General features: G+C 62.1%; 1 protein-coding gene across 1 annotated transcript in view; it reads right to left on the bottom strand.

Moving 5' to 3' along the window:
- The window catches only part of Dagla (diacylglycerol lipase alpha), an 18489-nt gene extending 12707 nt beyond the window's left edge, over positions 1–5782 (bottom strand). Inside the window, exons 1-5 of the mRNA XM_010633142.3 lie at positions 5126–5782; positions 4588–4725; positions 1720–1931; positions 923–1024; positions 657–795 (exon numbers count right to left, since the gene is read on the bottom strand). Coding sequence (XP_010631444.1) covers positions 657–795; positions 923–1024; positions 1720–1931; positions 4588–4682 — 548 coding nt within the window. The 5' untranslated portion in view covers positions 4683–4725; positions 5126–5782. The remainder of the gene's footprint in view (positions 1–656; positions 796–922; positions 1025–1719; positions 1932–4587; positions 4726–5125) is intronic.
- Between the last annotated feature and the right edge of the window lie 10715 nt (positions 5783–16497).

The following is a 16497-nucleotide window of genomic DNA, read 5'->3' as shown; positions in this document are numbered from 1 at the left end:
CGCGGGCTGAAGCGAGAAGCGCAGCGCCCACTGCAGAGCTGCGTCTCTGACCCGCGCCCACGCCAGGCGGCAACGGGATCAAAGCACTGAGGAAGGGCCCAGCCCCGGCGTGGCTACCAGGTCACCGCGCCCCCGAAGACCCGCTTCATCTCTCCTCTCTGCCGTGGCGCAGTGAGAACCCTGTGCCCCCGCGCCCTCCTTGCGGGCTGAAGCGAGAAGCGCAGCGCCCACTGCAGAGCTGCGTCTCTGACCCGCGCCCACGCCAGGCGGCAACGGGATCAAAGCACTGAGGAAGGGCCCAGCCCCGGCGTGGCTACCAGGTCACCGCGCCCCCGAAGACCCGCTTCATCTCTCCTCTCTGCCGTGGCGCAGTGAGAACCCTGTGCCCCCGCGCCCTCCTTGGTGGTGTCCAAGCCCTGCTGAGGGTGTGGCGAGGGCCGGCTCCTGGCTTCTCCTTTTGCTCTCCTCCGCGCAACCTCAGTTCCCCGTGCGGGAGGAGGGCAGCTGCCTGCTGGGGCGGAGACTGCCCTGCGCGCCGCTGGACACCTGTATCTCCCAGGTGCTGCACTGCCCCCTCCACCTCCCCTAAACCCCGCTGACCCCTCCAGGCGAAGCCCGAGGCAGAGGAGGGCAAGGCCCCCCCATGGCCCGCTGACCGCAGGTTGTAGGTCCGCAGGTTGCGCTGCCTCCTCTTGGTGGCCCTCAGCTTGACGAAGGTGCGGCCCGTGGGGTCGAAGACGCACAGCACAGTGATGCACACACTCAGGATGACCACCCAGTTGCAGACGACCATCCCTGCGGCAGCCATGGGGACACCGGTCACCAGCCCTGAAGACGGGGACGCCTGGGCCCAGGAGCGAGGCTCGGCAGCCTGCCCAGCCTCGGTTCTGAAGCCCTGTGCGCCCTCTGCCCACTGGCCTACCGAGGGTGACGTTCTTGGCAGTGAGGTCGTTGCAGGAGGTGTAGTACTGCGTGAGCCACACGATGCCCACGATGGCGTAGATGAACTCGATCACCAGGATGGCTGTGGAGACAGGCCAGGCTGAGGGCTGGAAGGGCCCAGCGCCTGACCCACCCAAGGCCCAGGCCGGGCTGCTCCCCTGAAGCCCTGGAGGGCCGGGCTGATGAGGTGCCTCCCTGCTCCTGTGGATTCAGAACTATGTGCCTGAACTTTGTGACCAGACCTGTTAGTGAGCTCCCTGACCTGAATCCTCAGCTGCGAAATGGGGTGACAAGGTCTATCTCACGGGGCTGTGCAAGGCCGGGGGTGTCTGACGCAGACCCCCAGCTCCCACCTACGAGAGGAAGACACGGATGTCCATTCGTGGAAACCACTGCTTCTCAGCTTGCGGCCTCTCAGCCTGCAGGAGGAGGAGCCAGACCGAGGGGTCCCCAAGGAGGGACGATCACAAAGCAGAGTGCTTGGCAGCAGAGCCCGAGCTAGAATCGGGGACAGCACATGTGCCCAGAAAGGGTCAGAGAGCAGACACTGTAGATTCCGGTCCTATGGGCTCTGAATAAACGCCTTGTCTCGGCTGCTGCGGGCCAGTGCTGCCCGGCCGCGTGGACGAGCGTGTGTTCCCAGATTTCATCCACAGCTCGCCCACCCAGGCAGTCTCCCGCACCGCTGGCCCTGGTCTCGGGGGAGGTCTGCCCACGGGGCGCACAAGGAGTGGATGGACGGGCGGTCCAGCGCCCCACCCCGGGGGCGGCCCTTACCCAGGCGCACGTAGAGCACGTACTGCATGGAGTCCCGGGGTTCCGTGTAGAGGATGCCCCCGCGCATGCTCAGCCAGATGATGGCCATCTCGGCGATCATGCAGCTCAGCAGGATGCCCAGGTAGCCGCGGCCGTGGTCCACCAGGTTCAGGGAGCAGGCCTCGTGCGGGCTGTAGACCAGGCCGAAGAGCACCACGGACAGGATCACAAACCTGAGGGAGGACCCGGGTCTGTACCACCAGACAGTGCCCGGTGTGGTGCTCAGCGAGAGGGGGCAGGACAGGAGCCAGGAGCCTGCCGCCTGGTTTAGGTCTTGAACTCACCCCCCAAGGCTCCCGTGCTCAGAGATGGGGCTCAGGGAAGGTGACTGGATCTTGGGGGTGCAACACTCTGCTGAGAGTTCACTCACTGAATCATCAGTGGGAAATGGGCTGTGAGAAGGCAGGGTCTGGGGAAGAGCTGTGGTATGGCCTAGAAGGGCGTGGCTCCTCCCCTCTCTCTGCCTCGCAGCCTCCACGACACCAGCGGCTTCCCTTCACCCAGCCCCTCCCACCATGCTGTTTCTGCCTTGGAGCAGCTGAACAGGGACTGTGACCAAGAGCCAAAGCAAACCTCTTCACCTTTAAGCTGTGAATGTCAGGGACACGGTGTCACAGCAATAGAAGGTGACCAAAGAAGTGGGGTCACTGGCCTGACTCTAAGTGGCCACGTGGTTCAGAATCCTTTGGTTTTTTTTGTTGTTGTTGTTTTGCTTTGTTTTGTTGAGACATGGTCTCACTATGTGTTTGAGACTGACCTGGAACTCACTATTGTAGTTCAGGCTGGTCTCGAACTCACAGCAATCCTCCTGCCTCAGCCTCCCGAGTGCTGGGATATTACAGGTGTGCACCACCATGCCCAGCCAGAAGCCTTTGGAAGTGGCATGCACAAGGAGATTGGAAAGGCTTAGGGATGCTGTCGAGACAAGCTCTAGAATGCTATGAGCCAGCTTAATGGGAAATTGTGGTTAGAGCTCTTAAGACCAGAAAGCTGACAGAAATTCAGACAGTAAAGGCCAGGCTCAGGAGGTTTCAGTTGGGAAGAAGGCCTCCATTGGCAGTTGGAATACAGACCATGTGTGTTATACCTGGGCAAAAAATTTTTCATTTTGTCCATGTTCTGAGACTTTGAAGGAGAGTGAGATTAAGGAAGGCAAACTAACGAATCTTCTGGAGGAAACTTTAAGGTAGCTCAACGTTTGGGCTGTAGCATGGACACTTCTGGCTATTTTCACCCCAATTTACAATGAGAATAAAGAGCAAAAAGCCCATATGAGAAATTTTCAGTTTCGCCAGAAAGGCGGTGCCTGCAAAGTTGGGGCCATGGAGGGCAAAGCATGGCTGAGGAAAAGATCTGTGTAAAAGTACACAGGATTTTCATCAGTATAATAGTAAAGGTGGCTTAAGGGCACTTGAGGTATCAGTAAGACACCACTATTTTCAGGCTCAGAGATGCAAAACTATAAGCCTTTAAGAAGAGAGCCCTGGGCCCCCTGCTCAAGAAGGGCCACCTAGGGAATTGTTTTTCCAAGATTCATTTCACAGTGCTCAACCATTTGGGCACGTGGAGGCCTCAGCAGCCATGATTCAAGGGGGGTTGGCTACAGCTTGAGCTGGTGGCAGACACTGAAGTCACTCACACACAGTGCTGGTTTTACAGGCACAGAGAATGTAAGAGTTGTAGGGTCAGGAAGGCTTCCACCCAGGTTTCAGAGGAAGGCCCGGGAGGCCAGGCAGAGCACAGTGTGGGAAGCCGTGAGAGTAAAGCTGAAGGTGCAGTGGAGATGCCAGGAACACAGACTCTCTGTTGAGGAAGGCTGCAGGCAGTGAGCAGAAACAAATGAGAGCCCATGACAGTGACAACTGGCAATGCTGCAGGGCAGGGCTGTCCATGCCCTCCGAGCTCACAACTCTTCACCACTTGTCCTGGGCGATGGATTTGGTTTGCCCTGCTGGGTTTCAGTACTGGTTTGGTTCCAGTCCTTTTTATCCCTTTTGGAATGGGAAAGTTTACTGTGCGATTGCATGTTGGCACTGCACTGGTTAACTTTCTTTTTTATTTCTGTAGGGCTCACAGCTAAGGGTTTGCCTTGAGTCTCATTGGGTACTTTGGACTTGACTCCAGGTCAGCAATGCTGGAACTGTTAAGACTTTGATGACTCTTACAAATGGGCTAAATGCATTTCCCATAGACACGTGGACATGAGCCTTTTGGGGGCCTGAGGCAGAATGCTATGGTTTAGATCTAGAAATGTCTCCCAAAAGGCTCGTAAGTTCAGAGGTCAAGCTTCGGAAGGTAACTGGGTTGGGGGGCTATACTCATCTGTATTAATCCAGCAGAGGTCAGAGCTAAATGTGCTGTTGCAAAGTAGGGCCTAAAGAGAACAGGTAGGTTGCTGGGGGTGTGACCTGGCAGTGTGTCTCCCTCCCTGACTCGTCTCTTCTCGCTGCTTCCTGGCTGTCATGTGAGCAGCTCCCCTCTGCCAGGCCCTACCTGCCTTGGAGATAGCCAACTAAGGACTGGATCCCCTAAAAACTGTGAGACAAAATAAACCTCTTTTCCTTCAAGTCTTCAACATCACGTATTTTGTCCTAGCAATGAAAAAGTAAGACACCTGGCTAAGTCATCCACTGTCAGCACCGCCTGGTAACTGCCTGGTGCAGGAGACGAGGCAGTGACAGCCAGGAGGTGACCTGGCTCCACGGGCAAATACCCAGCGGGGTTCCATCCTGCAGGCACCTCCTCAGGAGCTCAGGGTCAAGGGGGCCCAGGCAGGGAGCGGCAGGCAGGTGCAGGCTGCCTCGGTCTGCAGCCCAGCTTGAGACTCACCAGGTGGTGTGCAGGAGGAAGAGGAAGATGGCCGGCAGGACGAGGTCATCGCTGCCCACAGACCAGCGCCGCCGGAACACCACAATCCCGGGCATGGCTGGTGGCTCCGGAAGGCTTAGCAGGCCTGGTGCTCACCTCCTGGAAGAGAGCAGAGGACCCTGAGCAGGCTACACCTCCCGGGGCCACCGACTCCTGGGCCACGGGGCTCATCCGAGATGTGGTCAGCAGCACTGGCATCTTTGGCACCGATGAGTCCCACGCTCGGTCTTGGGGCCTCTGGGCCACTAGAAATACTGACCCATCTCTAGGCAGGAGCCGCACCCTGTTGCTCACCTCCCAGAGCCAACATCAAGGACTCCAGCAGCAAGTGCTGCTCAGGAGTGCCCAGGACCCAGGACCCCTCCCTAGGGCTGGAGGAGGCTGGCAGCACGAGCAAGAGTCATTCGGGCAGACTCTGGTGGCAGCACAGGGAGCCCGCACTGGGCTGTGCTGGAGGAACCCAGCTGGGGCACCTGCCCCCCAGCCCACAGAGGCTTACATGGCACCTGGTCTGGGGCCAAGTGGCAGGTCCTCTCCCCAGGGATGGCTCCGGGGAAAACATGTGTCCTCGGAGACCAGTATCACTCGGGAAGGAAGCAGCCAAGTCGTCCCCTGCCAGTGGGCACAGCCCTCGGGGTGGGCAAGGGGGCATGAGGCCGGCTGGCCAGCTGGCATGTCTGGCCCAGCCTGTCCCTGCCCCACGGCGCGGCCAGTTTGTGCAGCTCTCAGGATTGCTTGGTGCTGGCAGCCTGGCGGGCTGGCCTGCCGGGGTCGTGCCTGCTCCTCCCCCCAGGAAGTGACATCATCTACACTCCAAGGAGGAGCAGAGGAGCGGGACTAGGGAAGCTGGATCTGGAGGAGGGTGGGGATGGGGAGACGCTCGTGAGGCAGCTGGGGGCGGGACCTTGGCGTCTGTGACAAGCAGGGGACGGGCAGGCAGCTCTCTTGGGTTTGCAGTGCCGGAGGGGAGGGGCTGGGCAGCAGGGGCTAGAGAGGGGCACCTCACCACCCTCCTCTGCAGGTGGCTCCTCGGCTGCATTATGAGGAGGTCAGGCTTAGGGGGCTGCAGAGAGCACTCCACACCACGGGACTCATCCAGAGAGGTCAGGGGTTGGCAGCAGGGTCCTGGTGCCCTGGCTCTGCGTTCTGCCAAGGGCTTGGTGGAGCAGGTCGGGTCGCCACCTGCCCGGCTCCTCTGCAGCCCAGAACATCAGTCCTCGGGTGAAGCCTGAGGCTGCCCCCCCTGCACAAGGGCTCCTCACCTCACCATTCCCTTAGGGGTCTGCAGGGCCAACACCCCTTGCACTCACGGGGACCATTCACCCATCACCCTGGCACAGGCACTCAGAGTGGGGCATAGGGCCCTGGAGCCACGGGGCCATTGGCAGCCTGTCCCCACCTATGGTCAGCAGCTGTGGTCGGCACTGGGGCCCACACCAGCCAGCCCGCCACCCAGTGGGCAAACGGTGGTGACCCCACAGCCCCCACCATGACATAGGAGTTGAGCCTCAGGTCCTCATCTGCACAGTGGCACCCAGGCCCACCTCCCAAGGCTGGCGAGGACCATGCAGGAGACAGCACGCAAGGCCCGGGCCAGGCTGGAGGGAGCCAGAGCCACGGGGCCGGCGGGGCAGTGTGGACCCTGCCTGCATGCTGTGCAGCCTCCTACACTGGTCACCTACAGGTCATGGCCCAGGCAGGGGTGGCAGGCCCCTGCTGCCTGTGGTTCACACCACAGCCCATGTCCCAGGCAGCTATTTTTAAGGGCCTGAAAGGCGCCTTTTCTCTGAGACCCTGGTCGTCACAATGAGGGCCTGTTCCCGTGGCTGTGACGTCACCCGCAGGAAGTGTCCCAGGAGGATAGCAGAGCTGCTTCCTGGTCTGGACGCCCCCAGGGCAGTAGCTCTGGCAGGGTAGCCCCAAGGAGCTCCCTCCCTTCCCTACCCAAAGGCCCAGTTTCCCCCATGACCCCCCATTCAGGCTCTGGGGTGCAGGATGCACCATTCTGGGAGTTCCCCTTTCTAAAGATGCTCTTTTAAGAAGTCATGCTGCCCCTACACAAAAACCTTTCTATGGCTCCCTGTGGCCTGCGGGATAAGTCCAAGCTCCAGTGAGCGGCAAAGCCTCAGTCCCTGTGCCACCTCTGGGCAGCCTCAGACCCTCTGAGCAGCCCGGAAAGACAGTCTGTCCTCAGGGCAGGAGCCTGCAGTAATCGAAGCTCCATCCTCGCTCCTTCAGCAGAACGGGTCTGAAGTCCTGTTCTCCCCACTGTGAGGACTAGGTAGTCACCCCCTTCTGACCGGGAAAAGCCCTAGCATTCCAGGCCAGTCAAGTCACCTGCTCCCCCACAGGTACTTCTCCACCATCCAGGCCAGCCTCAGTTTACTACGCTTCCTGGGCTGGGCTTAGCCTTGTGACCCTCCGGCCTCAGCCTCCTGAGTGCTGGGGTTTTAGGTGTGCGTCACATGCCCATCTCGAAGCCTTCCTCGACCGCTCCCTCCTTCAGGTCCCTCACATGAGCAAGGCCCAGACACACTGGCCTACAGTTAGCCTGTGAGTCAGGTCCAGGGCCCTCACACCCCTCTAGCACCAGGCAGTGTCCACTGCACCCCCGCCTGTCCCCGGCCTGTGCAGCAGCCTGTCCTCGTTTTTGGGAGACAGTGGTTCATGCCCTTTCCTTGGGAAACGTCCCTCTCTTCCTGCTGCTGGTCAGCTGAGAGCCCCAATTGAAATGTGCTCCCCACCAGTGCCGCCTCGACCCCATGTGGTCGCTGCCTGGCCAGCAGCAGCCTTGGGCTGGAAAGGCAAGGCGAGAAGCCACGGTCCAGGTCCAGGGAAGCAGCAGGGATGGTCCCTGAGCAGCAACTTCTTGGGGCAGGGTAGCTGCCGAGGGCACCTCCGTTGGTGCTGGCGGGCACCCGGGACAAGGCAACGACTTTGCTGTGCCTCATCTCCTCCCATCTGTAACAAACATGCCCGTGTCAGGGTCCTCGTGAGGCTACTTCCAGGAAGGGCCAGTCTGCACCTCTCCTCCTGTCACTGCTGCTTTAGAACAGACACTGCCAACCGGCCCAGACGTCCCGAGAAACAGGCAGCACCTGTCCCCTGCTCTGCCCAGTGCCCACGTGAGGGAGGAGTGGAGGCACAGACTTGGGACAGGCACACGCCCCGCAGGCGGGCATTGAGGCTTGGCAAGGACACAGCGCTGCACACAGCCCAAGTTCCCAGCTAGCTCCCTCGTTTCTTCCGAGTTGGATGGCACGGCCGCTACTGCAGCATCTCTGGGGGAGCCAGAGCCAGGCCTCTCTGGCCGCCCTACAAATGCATAAGCTTCCAGAAGCCAACCCGGCCCACCCACATTCCTACCAGGGAAGAATCTCTGCCTCTGGTCACCGGCACCCCTCACCCTGTGGCAGTGTCACTCACACCCACCACGGGGCCTGATCACAGCCTTGAGCTGTACCAGCGCACAAGCCCCCGTCCTGAGCATCCTGTGCTGGGCACAGCACCCTGGCACCTGAGGTCCATCCCTCTGGGATGGGTAGCCCGGCACTTCTTCCCCAGCTGGTGGCTAGGAAGCTGCCACCCCTCCCAGCACCAAGGGGGCCAGCAACCTCCGGAGGGGAGGGGAAGCTGAGCTGTGCCACCCCCGCCCACGGTCGCTGAGGCTCAGGTGGGGTCTGGGGCAGATGCTCCACTTCCTGCTTCGTTACCCCACGAGTGAGCCGCGTCTCCACCCAGCTCGGGGGATCCAAGCCCTCCATGAGGGTGCTGCTGCCCAAGCTTCCCAGGCAGCTGACCTGTCTGAGCCCCAGGTCTACCTCCACGTGCTGCCTGGAGGTGCAGGAAACGTCTGAGCTCCGAGCTAGCTCTGGACCTCTGCCAGGGTTTGGATCCTGACATCTCCCAACAGTTGCACATACTCAGAGGTGGACTTTGGACGGTGATAGATCCAGGACACTGTGCCCAGCAGGGATTCATCCCCGGGCCAGCCCGAGGCCGAATGCGCTGCAGGAGGCAGGGCCTGGCTGGCCAGGTCACCGGGGTGAACCTGGAAGGGTGACCCTGGGCCCGCTCCTCGCTTTGCATGCTTCCTGACCGCCATGGGGTGAGCAGCTCTTCTCTGCCAGGCCCTCTGACCAGCTGCTCCTCACTCGGGAGCTGAGAAAGCTGCCCTTGAGAAGCGGCGGGGACGTCTCACATAGCCGTGTGTCGGCCTTAGGAGCCATCAAGTGTTCCCTCTAGGAGCCCCAATGGGGGGTGGGTGTCCTTCACCCTGTGCACTGGACTGGGGCACAGCCCAACTCACATGGAGAAGCCGAGGCCTGGAGCACGCTGACAGGATGTGGCAGTGCTGGGCCTCACGCAGCGACTCCTCATTCTCAGGGTGCCCGGTGAGATCCATGGCCCCTTGCCCCTGGGCTGCTGCCTCCACACAGGAGCAGGACAAGGCCAAAGCACAGAGCACATGGGCCGGGACGGCGTGCACCACCAGCCTGGCCCGAGCACCCAGGGCCGAAAGCTGTCGCTGTCACGCGTCAGCTGTGCTGGAGCAGACGCAGCAGAGCTGCTCGGGCAGGACTTCAGCAGGGCGGCCCCCACACTCCCCGGAGCACGCACACATGGGGCCATTTGTCCCCTCCTGCTATTCACCTCCACCAGCGTGGCCCCGAGGGTGAGAGCAGCACTTCCTGCACCCCACACTTAGGGATCCTCTTGCCTGCTTTTGCCTGGGGCCGGGCGGGAGTCAGAGGGTGACCTGGGACAGCCCTGCCACAGCAGGCCATGCGGACACCACCGGGCCAGACCCCGAGATGCCTCAGGCTTCTTTCCCAGACTCACAAAGAGCTTAATGTACGCCTGGGGAGTGGGGGGAGAGTTGGGGGGCAGCCCGCAGACTTCCGCCTTCATCTCTGTGCTCCCAGGAAGCACTGCACTTAGGGCCACTTTCTGGATGAGCAAGTGGAGGCTAGGGAGAGAAGGTAACACACCAAGGTCCTGGGGTACTGTTTGTCCGGGTCCAGGCTTCTCCCTGACCCTGGGGCTCCGTTTATCACTGAGCCTCTGTTCTCCCACTAATTATTTTCCACTCCTCTCCAATGAGCAGAATTTGCCATCTGCCACTGGCACTGCCACTGGCACCAGCCAACTCCCTGGGTCAGCTGGGCCTTTGCTTCCTGCTGGTTGCTCTGCAGGGTGGCTGGCGGCTGGGGAACCCGGAGGTGCCAGACCCCAACCTTCCCAGCCCCTCTTTCCGGGCTGGCTCCCACCCAGACTGTGCAGCGTGCAGGGTCCAAAGACCCTGGCTGGCCCATTCGTATTCTGAATTCCTCCTTCACAGGCCATTTATGCTGCTGTGTATCCCAGTGTCCTGGGCAGCAGGAACGGGCTCGCTGTGCTGGCCACAGCTGCAGTGCAACTCCAGACCAGGCACATGGTGTCCGGCTTTCTCCCACATCTTTCCTGCTCCGACATGCCCTCCTGGCCCGATACCTGACCCACTGGCCATCCAGCAGCCGGCCTGGACCCTGGCTGGACCTTGGTTGTGTAGCTGCCAAGTCCTGGTTTCCTCATCTGTAGAATGGGTGCAGGGCCCCATGCCATGGTTCCCATTCCCCGTGGCCCAGCTCCTGGGCAGGCCAGCAGGCTGAGAGCCCCCACCCAAGGGTGCAAGGGCCACAGAGATCCTGCCAGTCCTGTGGGATGCCCCGTGCCTGTATTTTCCTGAGTTCCCAGGGGACCCTGCCCAGCTTGACCCTGGGTGCCTGAGAGGCCGAGGCTCAGCACACCCAGGGTCTCGCTGCCCACCCTGCACCGGCAGACTCACTCTCTTTCGCAAGGCTGCTGCAGCGCCTCTACCTCAGGAGAAATTAGTACCTCTCCTCAGTGGGCACCCAGCGGGGCTGCAACTGAGCTGCTAAGTGGGCACAGCTGGACCCACCCCACCCGCATACCCTTGCCAGCTTCCTGCGCTCTCCTCAGTCTGGCTGCTCCTGGGCGCCTGCTGCTCAGGGCCAGCACTGCCTCCCAACAGGGGCAGCTGGGCCATCTAGGGCACCAGCCTGCCGCAGGGCGATCGGTTTCCCATCCCCAGCCCTGGGCACCTCGGAAGCAGGCAGGATCCAATGACTGTAACAGGAGCCGCCCCGGGGAGGTCAGCCAGCTCTGCGTCCTGGGCACAGAGGGCCAGGGCCCTGACCACCATGGACTCACGGCAGAGGCAGCACCACCTTGGCGCTAATGATGTGGGGCCATGCACAGGTGCCACCCAGCCCAGGGCTTGTCCCCTCCCCTGCTCAGGCCACAAGGCAAAGGGCTGTGGGAGGAGCTGTGACCTATAGCCAGGGCCACCGCCTGTGCCCCCCTTCTTAGTGATGCACCTGGACTCTTGCACAGCCTCACCAGCTCTGGCTGTGCCTGGGGCCGTGCCGCCAAAGCATAGTGCCAGAGCCAGCCACTTCCCAGGACAGCCACATCTGCTGCACAGGACAGGGTGGCAGTGACCATGACCCTCCCGGGGCTGCCTGAGGGTGAAGACAGCTAAAGTTGTGGGGGTGTTGAGGTCAGGCACTGGCCAGGACAGGGTGCCCAGGACCTTCAGCACCTCCCAGGCACCACCCTGCTAGCATACCCTCACCAGCACAGTAATTAACTGTCAGCCCCCTCAAGAGCACTCACTGGCTCCTCAGTACCCTCTGAGCACCTGACCCGAGGCTGCAAAGCCCTGCACACCCCACCATGCGTGCCCTGCGCTTGCCCTGCGAGCCTGCTCACAGCCAGCACCAGGTGTCACTTTCCTCCCTGGGGCCTTGCCCTGGAAGCTCAGCTTCCCAGCCTGTCACCCTGTCACCCCTGTGGCCTCTGCGTACCACCGGGTCTGGGTGTGGCAGGAGGTAGAGGTGGGCCCAGCTGGCACTGTGCTGTCACTTAGTAGGGGCGTGGCAAGTGGTGACGGGTGTCTGGCAGCCCGACTCCTCTTTGCAGACCCACCAGCCTGTGATAGACTTCTCAGCAGAGGGCCACTGCTGCCCGCCAGAGGCCGGCAGCCCGGGTGAGGTCCTGCCCCGGGGAAGCGGCACCTGGCCACCTCGGGGCTCGGTGCGGGATGGCCTGCGTCACAGCTCGTGCCAGCTTCCCCTCCAGCAGCGGCTGCTTCTGCTATAAATACCACGCTGCCTTGAGGTGACCTAGAACCCTGCTCCGAGGCCTCCTGGGCCCCTCCCAGCCCGGCTCCGACAGCATCTGCCTGGCCGTTGTCCTTCAGCTGTGCCAGCCCCTCCGCCGGGATTGGGACAGCCCCGGATCCGAGTTTCCCACCACCTGCGCCTCCACCCCATCATGGGAGATGCTGAGGACGCCCAGCCTGGCCAGCCTGAGACAGGGAAGACAGCGCTGGCACCCGGGACTTGGCAGCCTCTGGCCTGGCTCCCCAAGGCTTCAAAGCTCTGGGACCCTGAGCCCCTCCATGCCAGAGCTCCCCAAGACTGAGTCATCCTATGAGTCTCCCTGGGGACACCCTGCTACCTCAGGAACCCCTCAGAGCAGCAGAGGCTGCTCCAAGGAAAGAGGGTAGCAGGGTGACAGGCACCTTAGCCCCAGATACCTGCAAGACGGAGGGCAGAGGATCCCTGGAGTCCAGGGGTTTGAGGTCAGCACAGGCGACGATGTCCTTATTTATGATGGCACACACACGCCTGTAATCCCAGTACTTGGGAGGCTGAGGCAGGAGGATTGCTACAAGTTCGAGGACAGCCTGGGCCAGTGATTTCAATTTCAGCCTGAACTACACAGAAACACCTTGTCTCAAAGGAGGAGACAGAGTGAGAGCCAGAGAGGAAGGCTGCAGACTCCACTAACTAATCTTCAACACGTAACATAAATGCTTAGCCCAGTGCTGGGAAGATGGGAGTCCCCTCAGAGCCTGAAGGCAGGGCGAGGGCAGCAGCTTCGGGGAGGCTGTGAAAGTCCCCCCTCCACAGCAGGACATGGAAGGCAGCTGGGCGCAGACTCCAGGAGCTGGAAGGTGGCACGGTGGCGAGGCTGGGCAGGGCCTGGCAGGACTCGGGGAACCACAGCCGAGGTGGGTGTGAGGACAGGGACGGGGTGTGGGGGTGGCCCAGACTGAGACTCGACAGGCAGCATGGGGAGAGGTGGGAATGAGGCAGCATGCAGTGGGCAAGCAGAGCAGGCCAACTCTCCGGGGAGGCCCTGAGGACAGAAGCCTGGGGCTGCCTGCCCCGCTCAAGGTGACACGTTCCCCGAGACCTCCAGTTCAGCCCAATCCTGGCCCCAGGGCAGCCCAGGCACGTGTCCAGATGCCCCTCCACAGCCTCACAGATGGGGGCTTTTCAGAGCTGGCTGGATCCAGGGTGTGCGATAACTAATTGGTTTAGCACAGTTCTGGGTGGATAACGGAGGTCCCACCCCGGGTGTGGGCGGCATCAATCAACAGGCTTGCAGCCTGGATGGAGTATAAGGGACAGAAAGGAAGGCTGCTGCTGCCTCCTGTCAACCCTGCCACAGACTGTTTCCTGTGATGCCACTCTGCCTTTAGGCCTGCCGACCGTGCACTGAAATCTCTACAAAACATGTGCTAAAATAAACCTTTTTGCCTTTGAGTGTCAGGTATTTGATCACAGCAAGAACAGCATCTAAGACAGTTTACTACTTCTCCTGACACCCAGCCCAGACCAGGAATACGGCCTTCTCCAGGGAGGCCTAACTCGGCACTGTAAATCCCACACAAGAAGCGGACTGCAGAGTGGGCCTCCACCTGCCAGCCAGGCAGCCACCATCCATTTCCCCATCCCTCCGTCCATCCGTCCATCCGTCCACCCGTCCACCCTACCCCGCCACTTCTAGTCACCACACACAGATCACGCTGCAAAGTTCTCTTCCTGCCATGTGGGATCTGCCTTCCTCACCTCCTCCCCGGGTAGACTGGCCTTCTTGTCCCTCCACCCTCTGCCCTCACGCACTGTGCCCGCCCCATCTCAGGGGCCCAGGCCTTGTCCCTCAAGGACTGGCCTCCCTTTTCCCCTAGCAAGCTGTACCACCTGACCCCTCTTGTTCGTGGCTGGCTCCCTTCCCCACAACGCCAGGCAGGAGGCAGGAGCACACCACTGCCTGCTGCCAGAGGAACCTTTCTGAGCAGGGTCCTGGTAGACAGAGTGACATCCGGCTCTCAACTGCAGCCTGGCCCAACCCTCAGCATCTCTCCAACTGCGGAGACATGGGTGAGGTGGGTAGGCTGGGCGGGCGAGGCCAGGAGAAAACTGGGCCTTGGCGCACACAAGGCAGCTATGGCTGAATTCGCCTGCTGGGGCGACGCTAGGCACCACCTTTGCACTTGCCTCTCGCTCTGCATGGTGCCCTTCGGGGGGCCCGGCACAGGACGGGACGAGCAGGCCACCACCCTCTGTGAGGCTGCTTGGAGAGGTGACTGGGACGGCACCTTGGCTCAGGCTGTGAGCCCTGCCCAGGGCCCAAGCCTCCCCTGTCAGCGTCCCAAGGGTGGGGATGGAGGCTGGAGGGAGGGGGTCCAGCAGGGCCTGTGCTCTCTCCCAGCACGTGGCTGCCATCAGGGAGGCCCTGGGGCCTTTTGGGGTCTTGCGAGGATGAGGGCAGGGAGCTGACCAGGGCCTCTGCTCCCACCAACACGGATCATCCAAACTCCCCTCCCACCCATACCTGGGCCTCGGAGGGTGTGAAGGAAGAGGCAGAGGCCTAGGGAGGGGCTGCGAGTCGCCGCATGAGATCCCTGCTGGAAGAGCCGAGCGCTGTGAAAGGGCCAGAGAAGGGCAGGGTTAATCACGCAGTGATGCTTGTTTACCAGCAAATCCACTGACTGCCAGGGCAGAGCGGAACCCCGGGCTGGGACCAGGCCACCTCTCACGTGGGCAGTCACGCCCTGGCCCCACGGTGCGCACCCACCCTGGGCTGTGACACCAGGTGTCCTCACTGCAGCCAGGGGAAGGCAAGGATGGGGCAGATTCTGGTCTGTCCCCAGGATTGCACACCAAACAAGGTCCCGTACCCACTTCAATCATCCTGCTCCCGCCACACAGGGGCCTGGGGCCAGAGGCTGTCCACGCTGGGCCAGGTGCTGGTGACCAGGCTGCCCCTGGGGCCGTCCCCACCCCCCAGGAAGGCGGTCCCAGCCGCCCTCACCGAGCAGCCTCACAGAAGGTAGTGGCCTGCTCGTCCCGTCCTGTGCCCGGCCCGCCGAAGGGCACAGTGCAGAGTGAGAGGCAAGCGCAAAGGTGGTGCCCAGCGCTGCCCCAACAGGCCAGGAGCTGCTGGAGGAAAGGGGCGCCTCTTCCCTGGGGTGCTGGCCCCCTGGAGTGGCTGGGGCTCCTGGCTGAGCCATGGAAGGGTGAGGAGGAGGTCAGGCTGGGCTGGGCTGGCAGTGCTCCTGGGGGAGGAGGGCAGGGCTCCAGGGAAAGAGCAGATGTGCCTCGCAGGGTCTCGGCTGGGCCATGTGTTCCCCTGCCCAGGCCACACAGAAGTCCTATTGATGGCCCCACCGCCCCCACCCCTGCAGCCACAGGGCCCTGGGGGCTCCTGCTCCCAGCTGACCGCTGGCTGTTGCTACTGCTGCCGCCCAGGCATGCCAGGCATGCCAGGCCTGGACACTGCAGGTCACATGTTCTGCGTGGGCGAGGCCAGGGCTGCTGCAGGCAACTCCAGGCAGCATGTGGCTCCCAGAACCCTGGGCCCAGGCGCTAGGGCCACCTGCCTCCCACCTCGCCCCACCCACCTCTCTTCCAGGAGGGGAATCCTTGGGCAAACCGGCAGGCAGTACCAGCAGCAGGGCTGGCCAGAGCCTGGGAGGGGCAAGTCCCTCAATGGTCACTCCGTGAGCGGCCAGCGCCCTAGGTTGTACAGGGCCATGGCCCGACCTCCAGCTGCCACTCCAGCCAGGAGGGCGCTGCGCTCAGATGCAGCCCTCAAATGGGCTTCTGCTCACCGCAGCCATCCTGGCCACGCACTGTGCCCTCCCCAGGGAGCAGGCTGAGTGCTGGCGGGACAGGTGGGCTGGGTGAATCTGGGCAAAGCCCGGGGCTTAGCCTGGAGACCGTGGGGCGGCAGGTGCAGGTGTAACAGGCAGTCACCAAGGAGGGCACAGCCGGTGCGGACGCTGGCCTGAGGCCGGCCACTCCCCCGGCAGGGCTGCCCTGGCCCCCACACCGGTCCTGGGGTCCTTCGCTCACCACGAGGGTGCCTGCGCTCCCTGCCTCTGTGCGATGCCCTTCCCGCCTCTCTCTCAGGAACTCTGCAGCGCTCCCAGTCACGGCTGACAGCACATCCTCTAGGAAGCCGCCCGGCCTGTCATTCCCGAGCCAGAGCCCTCCGGTGCCCCTCTGTTCTAGGCTGGCAGTGCTGGAGGGCAGAGTTGAGTGCTGTTCGTCTCCATGGCCCCCAGCACGGTGCCTGGCACCCAAAAGCTATTTGAGAAATGTCACACAAGGCAACGCCGGCCCGAGACTCGAGGTGGCCTGCAGGAAGCAGGGCCAGACGAGCACCCTGCAGGCAGGTAGGGCCCCCGGAGCAGCCACCCACATCAGATGGGGCTCTGGGGCAAAGCTGCCTTCCCAGCTCCCAAAGCAGAAAGCAGAGTTGGGGTAGGGGTAGCAGGGAGGGAGGCACCGGAACTGCAGGAGAAGGCAGTTGTGGTTGCCATCTGTTACATCTGTTACGGGCAAGATGTTTGGAGAACATGCGCTCCTCACTGTGGTGCGAAGCCTCCCGGCCAACATGGGCGGGCAGGTCGCCTGTAGACGGAAGGCACAGAGGCACCAGCACCCCACCTGACCTCCTGATGTGGCCAGGGCCCAGTTCAGGACCAGCACACCCCAACTCTTTCCTGGA

The sequence above is a fragment of the Fukomys damarensis genome, unplaced genomic scaffold, assembly GCF_012274545.1.
Source record: "Fukomys damarensis isolate Sample0158 unplaced genomic scaffold, DMR_v1.0_HiC HiC_scaffold_27, whole genome shotgun sequence".
NCBI lineage: Eukaryota > Metazoa > Chordata > Mammalia > Rodentia > Bathyergidae > Fukomys > Fukomys damarensis.
This window is presented reverse-complemented; position numbering and strand designations above follow the sequence as displayed.